This window comes from Myotis nattereri, assembly GCF_964212035.1.
Source record: "Myotis nattereri genome assembly, chromosome: 2".
Classification (NCBI taxonomy): domain Eukaryota; kingdom Metazoa; phylum Chordata; class Mammalia; order Chiroptera; family Vespertilionidae; genus Myotis; species Myotis nattereri.
The window spans coordinates 207,813,969-207,827,135 of record NC_138076.1 but is presented as its reverse complement, the minus strand read 5'-3'; the positions used below and the strand labels follow the sequence as shown (position 1 = coordinate 207,827,135).

The 13,167-nt window shown below is 51.0% G+C and overlaps 1 protein-coding gene across 1 annotated transcript in view; it reads left to right on the top strand.

Annotated features, from left to right (window-relative positions):
* Positions 1–13,167, top strand: part of MYH9 (myosin heavy chain 9) — an 89,787-nt gene that overhangs the window by 34,559 nt on the left and 42,061 nt on the right. The window contains exon 3 of the mRNA XM_081084770.1: positions 1,766–1,922. Coding sequence (XP_080940896.1) covers positions 1,766–1,922 — 157 coding nt within the window. The remainder of the gene's footprint in view (positions 1–1,765; positions 1,923–13,167) is intronic.

Sequence of the window (13,167 nt, the reverse complement as noted above, 5' to 3'; positions counted from 1 at the left end):
TTGTCCTAGTCACCCCTAGCCCCTCTGCTGTGACCATCAGCTGTTCCCAAACATCTGGCTCCGTGGCACGCCCTAAATGTGTGGCCATGTGTCCTTCACTTTCATCGGGCTGGATTTCCTAGAGTGTGGGTTTTCTCAAACCCAGGAACAAAGCTCAATTGTTTCTGAGCTTCTGGGATGACCTTGCTGCTCTCTGGCCTCTATCTCATCACCACCCACTAGTCACAGGGAGGGGAAACAGGAGTCCCGGCTGCACTCCTGTCTTCCCATAATACCCAACCCTCAGGTTGCCAGCACCACATTCAGAACTCTTTGCTTCAGAGCTTTCCTGGTCCCTAGTGACAAGAGTAGTTGGAGAGAAAACAAATGACTGATTATCCCAGGAAAAAAGGAAATTGAGGGCTTTGTGTGCCCTCCAGACAGAAGAGCCAGGCAGACCCACTTGTTCATGTCCAAACTGAGCTGCTCTTCTGCATGCAGAACAGTGTATGGTTAGTGGGTCCCTCTGGAATTCTGCTTTCAGTCTAACTTCTGCTTGGAGCATCCAAGTGCTGTAGCCTTTCGCCAACGCTGGCTAGAGCCATTGTCCTCATGACTGGTTCCTGGGTGGACCCTGTCTGTGGGTTCAACCACAAGATCCAGCTTCAGTTTTGGTGGGATTAGAGAGGTAGGGCTGCAAGGGTTTGGGTTAACCCATAGCAAGGGATTGGGTTGACCCATAGTGCAACCCTCAGACGTTGGCTGCTATTGGATCAAGGAGCAAAACTGTAGACAGTGAGGGTGGAGGCCGCTTGTAATGAGAACAACATAGAGACGAGAGGAGCTCAGAAAACTGGCTTCTGTGACCAAGGAGGTCCCCACTGGAGGGGGGGTCTGCTCCCAGCTCTGTCATTAACTAAGTAGGACTGCAGGTGTGTGTGAATCATGGCATCTAGGCCTTGCTTCACCCACCTTCTTCCACCCCCATTTTACAGATTGAGACATGGAGGGAGAGAGAAGTTAAGAAACTTGCCCTTGTTGGGACTTGAACTCAGGACACATGACTCCAGGGTCTAATTTTAACCTGGTCAAGTCAGACTTAGAGCACTGAGTGTATGTTTGGGTGCCTCACATTAAGGCTATTGACAACTTGGATTCCCTTTAACAGAAGACCAGGGTCTTGGAGAAGGCTCACAGGCGACATGAAAGTGATCTAAGTTTTTGAGAGGTTTCCTTGTGAATGTCTCCAGAAGTTTCCAGGGAGGGAAGTATCTGTCCATGATCTACTAGCCCACAAAAGATCTAGTTGGTTGAGGAACATAGTGAGTTCTTCCCAGTGCTAGGAAAGTTTAGGCTTAACTATCTCTGAGAGGCCTTCAGGGTAGAATAATTTGTGTTTCTACACAGTTTGCTTGCTACAGCTGAATCCTTTTCTCTTTGTGCATCTCACGACAAACACATCTCTTTTTGTCCTTGGTCCTGAGTTTTGTAACTGGATTTCTGCTCTCTGTGAAACTTGCCACAGTTCTTTTCTGATGCACACACTCATGGATGTGTAAAGCCTGTAGCAGTCATGCCACTGAGGGAGGACCCTCACCGAAAGAGCAGATGGTGCTGGTGTGCCCACATGTGCAGCAGGTCTGCTGAGCCCAGAGAGCAAGGGGCCCAGGGAGCGCTGTCACTCAGGTCACCATGGCGGCTTTGGAGCCAGCAGGTCTTTGCCACAAGTTTGCGCACCACTGAGAAGACTTCCTAACCCATTCCTATTTGCTGCTCTTTTCTTTAGACCTATTCAGGCCTGTTTTGTGTGGTCATCAATCCTTATAAGAACCTGCCCATCTACTCTGAAGAGATTGTGGAGATGTATAAAGGCAAGAAGAGGCACGAGATGCCCCCTCACATCTACGCCATCACAGACTCCGCCTACAGGAGTATGATGCAAGGTGAGTGCCGCGGCCTCCCAGGGGTTGTCTTCCCCTGCAGCCTTGTTGACACCTGTGCAGGTGCTCACTCACTAGTGACGGTGATCTAGTGGCTGGATCAGTGGTGACGGGGCTGTGTGTTGTGGAGGTCTGTAAGCCATTGTGTGAGAGTCAAGACCATTGGCTATCAAAGGACATGTTTATATGTTGATAGAAAGTCCTAGAAGCTTTCCCCGGCTTCTCATTCTTGTCAAAAGCTCCTGCATCAGTCCTCTCACTTCTGGACCCCTTCTTCTACCAGTTACTGCCTTTCCTTGTTTTTCACCTCTTTCTCATTTCCTCACAGAGTGGAAACATGCTTCAGTTTTTCCCATTAAAAAAACCAAACAGACACGAGGGCTCTTCTGAATTCTGAACCCCACTCTAGCTTTTCTCTACTCTCTCTGTCCCATCACAGTGGAATTGTTTTTTTATTTCCCCCCAATTCTCACCTGATACATATTTAGAGAGAGAGGAGGAGGGAGAGGAGGGAGAGAGAGAAACATCTATGTGAGAGTGGAACATCAATTGGCTGCCTCCTATACACTTCCCACCAGGGATTGAACATACAGCCTGTGTATGTGCCCTGACTGGGAATTGAACCCTCAACCTTTTGGTGTATGGGATGATGCTAAAACCAACTGAGCTACTCGGCCAGGTCCACAGGGGCGTTGTTTAGAGAAAGTATCTGTGATGTCTGGCCCCACCACTTCTCAAGACTGTCCCACAAAGGTCACCCTCACTTCATGTTGGGAAATCCAGTGTACTCATGAGTTCTTATTTTACTTACCCTCTCCCCAGCATTGGACAATCTTGACCACTCCCTTTCGAAAGCCTTCCTTCCTGTGACCCTCTCTCTGGTTCCCCTTATCTTTGCCCTCACCATCTGTGTGGTTCTTTCCTGTTACTCCCGCTTCCTCACACATTGATGCTCCCCAAGGTCTTGTCCGCTCACTCCCTCCACGTATTCCTCTGGGTGATGGCTGCATTCACTCAAATAGGTTCTCCATCACTTTCTGACTGAGGACTGGCCCTATCATCTGATCCCCATGTGCTCCCAGCTGCCATTTCTCCATTCAACCATTCATCCAAGCCTGGAACCTGGATCTTTCTCACCTCTTTTCCAAGTCATTCGCACTTTCTGTAGATTTTATCTCTTGTCATGTTTCGACCTCTTATCCACATGGTCCTGGCCTTAGTTCAGACCCTCACAATTTTTTGTCTGCATGATTTCAATGGCTTCTTAACCTTCACTCTCAATAGAGCCCTGTTTCTAGTGTTTCTACCAGAGGGTCATCTTGCTAAAATGCAAATCTGATCAAATCTCAACTAGAAATCTTGAAAAATCTGGAAAAGACTCCTCATTGCCCCCAGGATTCTACTCAAACCCTCCAGCAGCACACAGTGCCCTCTGTGATTGGCCTCCTGCCCACCTCCAGCTTCCCAGCTACCTGGAACTCCTTTTATCAAGCCGCCTTACCCGTTCCCTGTGCCCGCAATGCCTGGCAAGTCCCTGTTCTTTTGTTAAAGACACGGCTGAAGCATTACTGCCCTTCAGGGAGGCTATCTGGGCCAGACTTGCATAAGAGCCCTGGTCATACTTTATTTGAATTAGATGTTTACATATTTGTTTTTCTCTCCTAGACGTGGGTAGGACTCACCTTGCCTTTTGGTTCTCAGAGCTTAGCCAGGGACCTGGCATATGGTGCATTTACTGTAATTTGGAGTCAAGCCCAACTTTCAGGCAGGCTATATTCTCATATGTTATATATATATATTTCTTTCATATCTTATATTGATAGTGGTTTTTCATGTCCTATTACATGTGCATCCTTTATTTCTTTAAACTTTGTAATCAATCTAGGCAGTGATAGTAATGAATTTTGTTATGATAACAACTTTGTCTCTGGTTTAGTGGTTTAAAATGGCAGCATGTGGGTCTTGTCTATATTATACCATAGTGCTGTGGAGAGGGTGTTTCATTGCCAGGCTTGATGAATTATGGATGATGAACAAGTTTGGCCTAGCCTTTGGCTTATGTTCATGTCTATCAAAATTCTTCAAGGAAGCAACCCTTTAGCTTTAAGGTAGTATGTCTGTTTCCAAGTGCTAACTACGGCAGTCTGGTGGGAGAAAGCCTGTGAGGTTCCTGAAGAGCTGAGTCCTGTCCTGTCTCTGGAGGTTATGAGTCAGTTTTCTCCTGGCTCTTTTAATCGGCCAAGTGCAAGGATTGCATCCTGGGGTCTTCTTGAGCTCTGTGCTACCGAATCAGGACGCTCCCACACTTGGATGCTGGACTTGAACCGTGTCCTAGCGAGTGAGCTTTCTTCCTTTTTAGACTGGCTGTTATGACAAGAATAATGTAACGATGCAGAGCAAGGCACCAGGAGTTGGCATTCTTAGGACTGGACTTCCCGACAACCTGTGGAATTGCTTCCCAAAAAGATTTGTTCATGGTTTATTTGTTCAACAGCAGCAACAAAATGGAGGGGCAAAAGTCAGCTCCACAAGTTAGAGATAATTCTAAAAAATAAAGAGACTGTGCAGGGGGCTGGAGGTTTCCTTTGTGCCGACAGGAAGTCTTGGCCATAATGGGAATGGCCTTGATAGGAACCGAGGAACTGCCCCAAATTCTGAGGGCCAGTGGGTGACAGAAAGTACTCCTCATCTGTGGAGACCCGGGAGAGGAAATGCATCTGCGGGCACGGGAACTGAGGCCCCGGTGTTTCTTTTTAGTGGTGTGTGCCCGTGATGGGTCCGCATGCTCTCTAACCCTCAACCTGAGAGGTTTCCACTCACCTTCAGGTTAATCTTGGACTTGCTGTAGTTCTTAAGCTCCCATGTTGACTGACTGAGGACATTTCCAAGTTCCTCTTACTGTTCACAGTTGACCTGCAAAGAAATTAGCAATAGGTCTCTTGTCTTGGGGCAAGGAGGAAGTTAACTAACAGCAGTTGCCCCTGTTGTGACAAGAAGGTTCATTAGTAAAGAAACTTCCTGAGAATAGGGTTCTCACCTTAAGTCGGGTGTCAGCAGGGAGTGGCGGGGTCAGCAGGCTGTTAGAATGAGCTCCTCTCTTTTGGAGAGCACGTCTTAGCACATGCCGCCCCCCTGGCTTTGGGGGGGACAGGTTTGTTCTCTGCCACTCACATCTTAAAAGGCACGGCTAGACAGTTCCTTTTCTGCTCTTTCTTTACACAAGAAGTAAAAAAAGAGTTCTTCTCGGCTGATTGTGGCTTATGACATACTAGCATTTATTCTGGCAAATAGGGTAGTTGGTGGCTTTGCTTGGGGACTTTAATGAGATTAGCTGTTTGACCCTTCGAAGGGACCTCCCTCTGTCTTTCATCTCTTACATACTCTGGTTTGCCTGTAGGCCCTGATTTGTGCTTGTTGTCCTGGAGTTAGTATTAATATATCGCTCCCTTTCACTCTCAGAAACATGTCAGTTTAGATGATAAATTATATGGCTACCCTACCTAAGTCAGGATTTCTCAGACTTGGCACACTTGTCATTTGGGATCGGATACTTCTCTTTTGGGGGGTGGGATACTTGTCCTGTACATTGTAGGCTGTTTAGCACCATCTTGGCTCTACCCACTATATGCCAGTACCACACTCCCTTTCCAGTTGTGACAACCAAAATGTCCCAGATGTTGCTACCAAATGTTCTTCTGGAGAACCATTGAACTAATAAGCTTTGCAGATTGGTTTTACTCCGAGTGTCAGCTCCCATCAATGGGTAGTGGTTTGCCCAGCCCTGTGTTGGCAAGGAGCTAAGATTCAATGCCAAGGAATGCTGGGATAGATGAGTGCTATCTCCCATGGGCACGGGATGGGGCATGGCAGCATATGGTGTCCTGCATTAGGCCATGGAGATAAGAGATAGAAAGTACTAGAATATCAAGAGGTTTAGTACCTTATCCTGGCCCTGGAGGCCCTGGCAGTCTAAGCGGAGAGACAAGCTATGTTTGAACACATATCTGTGGCTGGAGCTGTATAACAAGGCAAGTTGCTACCTACACCTGGTGCCAACACAACTGCGGCAGGTGTCTTGAGAGCGCAGAGGAATGTGTGGGCGCTGAGGCCTGGGGTGGCCGGAAAGGCACCGTGGTGGTCGGATCCTGTGGGCAGGCTGGCAGGTGTGTCAGTGAGTGGTTATAGTGCAGCCCAGACGTGCCCAGCACAGTTTTGTTTGTTCTTTTAATCCTCAGCCTTGGGTTTAATTAAAGTTGTGGTAACATAGTTGGTTCGTTTGTTGTCGTGGCCGTTGATGGGTCTTCCTGTCTGGGGGATTGAACCGATCCTTAGGATTCTGTCAAGTGAACTGTCTGAGCCTGGGAGGGGAAGGAGGGTGAGAGAGCATACACACACTCTGCTCGGCTGCCCTTGCTGGGCAGACATCAGCCCTAGGGGGGAATAGGGACTTGTCAGGGGCAGGTACTGGGGGTTGCCGGGGGAATTTGACAGAAGCAGAAGTGGTCTGCAAAGGTGTGACTGGGTGGGGAACTGGTGCTGCTGGCTTTCTTTGGGGCCAGACCTCGGGGTCTCCCTCTGAGGATGAGTCTGTATATTCTTACAGAACCTGCTAGTTAAAGAATTGGACTTGAGCCCAATTATCTCCCCAGTAAGAGTAGGGTAAAACACCCTCTTCTATGCTAATTAGTTAGAAAGCCACTCACCTCCAGTGGCTTTTTGGTATTTTAATGAGCACCCGGCATTTCTGGGGGGTGTGGCAGCAGGGTTTGCTTCCATTCCTGGCCTAAACGAATTCGAATCCGAGAGCTGTTTCTTTAACCCTTTGCTCTGCTTCTCAGCGGAAGCTGCACCAGAAGTGGTGGGTCACCAAGCAGTTGCTCAAAGTGCCCCGTGAGTGTCCACACTCCTCTCAGTGGTTGCCTAACATTTTGGGGTAAACAATGAAGGCAGAATTTTAGCGCTGTCTTTACATCTGAATAGACCCTTCTAATTCACAGGAAAAGGGACAGGCCTATATATGTTAGCTGACATGTTCAAAGGCCCAAAGGCTGTCAGCTCCAGAACCCAGGGTCTCCTGATTCCATCCTGTGCCCACCCCCCAGGGACGCCATTGCCCCTCATTTCTCCGGCTGGTGTTTGGAGGAATTCTCCCGGGCCCGCTGGTTTGGAGGAGGAGCGCCCTCCTGCCCCTCTCTCCGCATTCCTTCTGCCCTGGTGGGGGTTGCTTCCGAGGAGCTGTCTGCTTTCCAGGGTCTCTGAGGAGAGGCTGGGAAATGCTTCGAAGGCACAGGAAAGCATGACTTTGAACAGACTCACCAGGCCAGTCGGCTGAGGAAGCCACAGATGTGATGACTCCACTTAAGTAGGAATGTGCCAGCCAGGTGGCTCGGCCCTGCCAGCCAGCGGTACACAGAGGCCCACTGTCTGCAGGGAGCTCTGGGCCACATGTGCGGCATTGGTTCGCCCTGAGGGTGTGCTCTGTGCCTGCACATGGTTCCTTGTGTTATCAGAGCACCTACTGTGTGCTAGTCGTGGCCCTGCCTGAAGGAGACCAAGGCCCAGTCCAGAGAGGCAGGTAAATAAACTACAGGAGGAGAGTGAGAGTCTAGCACGGAGGGAGCGCCCCACTTAGCCTTGAGGGTGCTGGCGTAGCAAGGGGCTTTGATAATGACATAACCTCATGTGGTTGGTCACCAAAAGGGAGCTGCTGGGCCCTAGGGCTAGGGAGCAGCTTGCCTGTGAACAGGAAGTATGGTGTGGAGGAGAGAGTGTGGGGTTGGGCTGGATTTGGGTCACTTCCCGATTGTGTCACTTACTCGGACTGGGCCTTCTTTTCTCGTCTACCTCTTGGGTTAATAAAATGGCACAGTTATTGCAAGAACTAAGGAAGGCTTCTGGCCTGTGGTAAGTGCCCCTTAAATGGTAGCAAGAGGAGTCTGGCAATGCAGTTTCTGGACTGAACTGTCCCTGCCTGCAAGTCATGCGTCCCTTCAGTCCACGCTCCTCTGCTTAATGAAGGTGACAGCCAGATGCTTCCTCTAGGCGGTGGCTTACTCTCCTCAAAGAGTTCAGGCCCTGGGTACCAGCACGCACAGGAAGTGGCTTGTCAAAGCTGCCTTCCCTGCAGTGAATGCATAACACCACTTGTCTGATCTAGTCTACGGACCCAGAACTTGGCTTTGTGTGGCTAAGGCCTCCGTGGGGCTTCAGGAGAGCGTGGTGGGGCTTTTGGGGAATGTCATATGTGCTCTAGGCCAGCTCTTCAGCATCAGTGATGTGCTGGTGGGGACCCAGACGTCTGACACGCAGCCCTGGGCCCACTCCCATGCACCGAGCCTGCATCAGGAGGCACTTTTAGGGCCGACCCTGGGAGGCTGCTTGTCATGCCCCCAGAAGGGAAAGCGCAGCCCCTGGAATGAGGCTGCTGAATTATAATGTGGTCATGCCTGTCAGTCTTATTTCTGTAAAATGTTCTTTCTAGAAGAGGGATCTGTGGTTAATGGATCCTTTTCAGGGTTTCAGTTTTGGGTTTGTCTTTTTGTTTTGTTTTTAAATCCAACCCAACAGGTCCACTGTGCTTTGCTCTGGGCTACTGAAGTGGGAGAGAAGAAAGAAGGGCCCTCTTGGAACCTGAAACTTTGGGGGTGGTTGAAAACTTGGCCTAATGCCTCTGTTACTGCTCCCCCAAAACAAACAACAAAAGCTCACCTGTGAGTCTCTAATGGCTAAGCCCCCTTAGGCTTTCAGCCTCCTGGGCGCTGCATGGTGAATGCTGCTCACCAGCCCGTTTTTCCTGTTCTCTCAATTGCTGGCTCCTAGACTGCAGTAGGGCCGTGCTGCACAATGTCAGGGCTGAAAGTGATGCGTTCGGAGAAAAGGGTTGCTTTCCTTGCCCTGCCCGATTTCTGGAATTAAGCTATCAGATGAGAAAAAGAATTCCCTAAAACTACAGAGAGAAAAGAGCTGAAAGTTGCAGGGATAAGAGTAAGGATTCTAGAAGTGGCTTCTGTAAAGTTCCTGTAGTCTTGACCACGGTGTTGGCCCAGTGTCCACCTTTGTCATAAACTCTGGGGACCCGAGGTTCTTTGGCAAACAAACAGTATTGATTGGGGCTCAGGATGCCATTCCAACTGGGCTTGGTGACTCTTGATGGAGATAATGTTTCTCCCACATGAACTGGTCCACAAGAACAATGGGGCAGAGGTCTAAGCTGAAAGCCAAGGAAAAAAGCCATGCTCTGGGAGCAAATTCTGGCCTTTCATTTCACTTGATTGCCCTTCTCCAGGGCAGCCAGAGCCCCTGATTTCTTCAGGAAGCATCTTCATGTTCCTGATTTTCTCCAGCAAGTTTGACACAACTCATCAACAGGGTGTTTCGCAAAGCCCATTGTTCTCTTTGCAGGGCTGTTTCTGCTCCAACATTGAGCCAAGTTTGTCCTGAGCCTTGCCTGGCAGTGTTTGTAAGTTCCTTGTTCATGGCCTTTTGTCCTTCTCCCCTGTCCTCCTCTTTCTCCCCCACTTCGAGCCGAGCCCTCTGCAGACCTGAGGTCGGTGGCTTAGTCCTCCCTGCCCAGGACTCAGCCAGGTTTCTGCCTGTGTTTCTTTTTCCCGAGGGCAGTGTTGTCACAGAGCAGAACTGACCTCAGGTGTCACTGTCCTCCCAGTGTCCTGGCGGCTTTTGCTGTGGGCCGTCAGCACTCACATGTGGCTTTTGAATTTCCCTCCACCCTGACAAATCTATCAGCTGCCTCAGCTGTAACCCACAGAACGTTCTCGCTTTTGGCCCCGCCCATGGGAAAGGTGGATAAGCAACCAGCAGTGGTTTCTGGCAGGCTTGCCTGTGTACTGGGAGCTCACCTGTACAGAAGGCTTGCTTGGGGCTTTGCTCGCCCTAGGACATAATGAAAGCTAAGAGCAGTCTCTTGAGCTGCTTTTTAATTATCAAGGGTGCCTGGTTTCTCTGCCTCTTGTAACTGGGGACTAGGGCCTCCTCAGTAGGGTTCACACCACAGCCCTACCTTGGGGGAGTGTGTAGGCAGAGGCACTGGGCCAAGTTCAGCTGGCTTCCGGCTTGGGTTGCTGCTGACCGAGCATCTGTCTGGTCGTGGCCTACCTTTGTGCCCTGGAGAGAACATAACCGGTGACCATGTTGTGTGCTTGGGAGCCACCGACGGCGGCTGCCTTCTCGCTGGCTGACTGCGAGGCAGGCGGGCTGCCAGGGGCTCCATGGCACAGGCCTCCGGGGCCCGGCATCCACCTGCAGCCTCGGCTAACGTGCTTTATTTTGCACCTGCTTTTTCACACTTCTCTGCTTCCCAGGTGCTTGTAACCCAAGCTCATGAATTGGGGCTGGCTTCGGAGACAGCTTGCAAGGCCCCACGTGACACTTTGCGAGTGGGCAGCACGGAGGCAGGGCTGCTGGCGGCTCAGTGCCGCCCTGAAGGAGCGCTCTGGGGAAGCACTGGGCATCCAGAGGCTTGGGTGCTTGGCCCGGCCTGCGTGACTTTGATCAAGTCATTGGGTTTCTCGGGACACGGTGTCCTGACCTCTAGATGCAGATGGTGGAACCAGATGTCCTCTAGGCCTTTCCCAGCCCCTAGGTTCTGAGCTCGAACCCACAGTTCTCTTCATGCTTTAAATGCATTTGGCCCATTAAGACCCTGATGGGTTCACGAGAGGCTCTCTGGGGAAAGGACTCTAGAGTCCAGGAGTTTGCGTGGGGCAGCCTGACACTTCCTGTCCCAGGTGACTTGGAGTAGGGGTTCCCTCAGTGACTGACCCAGGGGTCTGCTCTCAGTTTTCATGAAAGACAGATCCCTTGGTGGTGGAAAGTTTCAGGTCCGTTTGTCATGAGTCATCCCATTAGTCTCACCCCAGGCAGCACATCACCCAACCTGAAACTGCCCTTTGTGCCATTTTTTCTTGTTCTCGAGAAACCAGGTTGACTTGAAGATGCGTCTTGGGGGCAGGACGCTCTTGTAGGTGTAGCCCTGAGAGAGCAGCTCTGGCCGAACCTCAGGAGGCATTATCTTGTGAGCCTCCAATGAGTCAGCCCCGAGCCCCTGTTGGTGAACCAGGCCTGTTGGTGAACCAGGCCCATTCTCTTCCTTCTGTACTTCCTGTCGGGGCTGATGTCACCGCTGTGTGAGCCTCATGGCCTTTTATGGACAAGAATCGCAGCTCCTCTCACAGAGGAAGTGAGCGATAGGCCCCAAGCATAAGTCTGGTCCTGGGGTGAAATATCTGTGGTCATCTCTGCCCACCTTCTCAGCTGCCTGGAAACACTTGTCCATTTGGAGATGTGCTTCAGCTCCAGAGCGCCTTGGGCACTGGGGGTTTAAAATAAAATCAGGAGAGGGAATGGCCTCACCACCAATGTGTAACTTAAAACCTTTCTTGCTCCATGGACAGTGCCCCGTGGACCTGGGCAGCAGAGGGCTTGGCTGTTAAGGACAGTTTCTGAGCACCTGTGCTGTGCTGCCCCAGGGGCCGGGCATCACGAGGGGGAGTGCAAAGCGAGGCTTGGAACCAGGGCTCTGGAGCACGTGGCCAGTGGCTTTCTCCTTGATGTCACTACTCCAGACATCAGGACCAGTGGTTGTCAAAGTGTTCTCCAAGGAACCCTGTTTCCACCTTGCAGGCAACTCTCAGTTTTATCCCCCATTCATCATATTGGGAATTCAGAAAGATTTTATCTGAGGAAAGGCTGCTCTTTCTTTTAAAAGCATGGAAAACCACTGCCCAGTCATAGTTCTGTCTCTACCCCACCCCCACCGAGTGGAGGCCGGGCAGGAGCCGTCAGGCTCTGAAGTCCGGTGGAGGGCCTTATCCCGGCAGGGAGCCCGTTTCCCAGAACGGGGTTATCTCTGGGGGGTGTGTCCCCCTGGTCTGGGCCACAGGGTTCCTGCCTGTTTGTCTGTCTCCTCTGGTGTGGAGGAAGGAAGGGCGTTTTCAAATTAGCCGTTAGTTCATATGGGCCCAAATAAAGACTTGAGCCAAAACAACTGAGTGGGCTGGACTCTCAGGTGTCCCCAGCCCGTGAGATGACCCTGTGTGGGAAGGAAGGGATTATAGAGTGAGTATTAAGGAGGGGCCTCCTTGGAATGCACCAGGGGTCTGGCAGAGTAAACTGAGTCAGGTGGAGAGCTGACTGGCTGCTGAGAATTCTAACCATTGCACTGCCCAGAAGAGGAGGCTGACAGCAGGGACAATGCAGCCTTATCTACCTCCCAGGGTTATTGTAAGGCCACACGATAGCAGAGCCAAAACTACTGTAAGACTTGGAAAGACCCTTCGGATGTAAGGGCCAGGATGTCATTCATTGAAGGCAGGTAGACTTGGGGACCAGAGTTGAGAAAATAAGATAGGCCTCCCGTCAGTTTTCCTCTGCACAAGCATTTGCCCAAATGCATGTCCTGGCAAGGCGAATTGAGGCTTCTTTATAGTGAAAAGTGAAAGTTTTGGAGTTTTCCCTTTTAGGCTGTGTTGACAGTGCTAACTTGGCTTCAGGGATTGGAGGTGAAAGGTCAGAGGAGAGGAAGAGCTGGGGTGGGGGCGTGCATGGTCTGGAATTGGAATTTGAGTGTGTGCAGGAATCTGTGTGCATGTGGCCCTGTGTGTGTGCATCTCTTATACATGTACTTGTGGTGCACACGTGTCCATGTGCAGCTTGTGCATGTCCCTGTGTGTGCATGTGCACCTATGTGTGTGTACCCACATGTGGGCGGATGGGGAGCGGGCTGTTCTGCTTCCTGTTGTTCAGCATCTGACTCCTCACACAATTAGAGGAATTCCAGCCATCCCAGGGACCTGGCCTAGGCAGTTCTGGGAAAACGGTTCCTTCTGGGAGGGATGGGAATGTTTCCTTTTATGGTAGTGTCGGCCGCTGCTTGTCTCAGGCTGCTGCTTGTCTCACGACTTGCCAGCACGTACAGGTACGGTCTTGCCCGCTTGTGAGCGCTGACTAAACATGCCTGCAGCTGGGGCCGGCCCAGGAAGATGTGATGGGGGAGCTGGGGCCCCAGATCACAACCGTGTTTGTCCCAGATTCTTCTCAGTCGCTACTCTGTGCTTAGGGGGCAGGTGATGGAAACTGTCTCCCCCAACTCTTAGCCCCCAGCTCCTTCCCTCTGCCTTTCCTATGGAGATTGCCCCAGCCCCAGCCGCAGCCCCAGCCTTGAAGGACTCTGTTTTGTGGGAAAGTTGAGATGGAGGCAGCAAGGTTGCTCCCGTGGGGCCTGCTCTGAGCG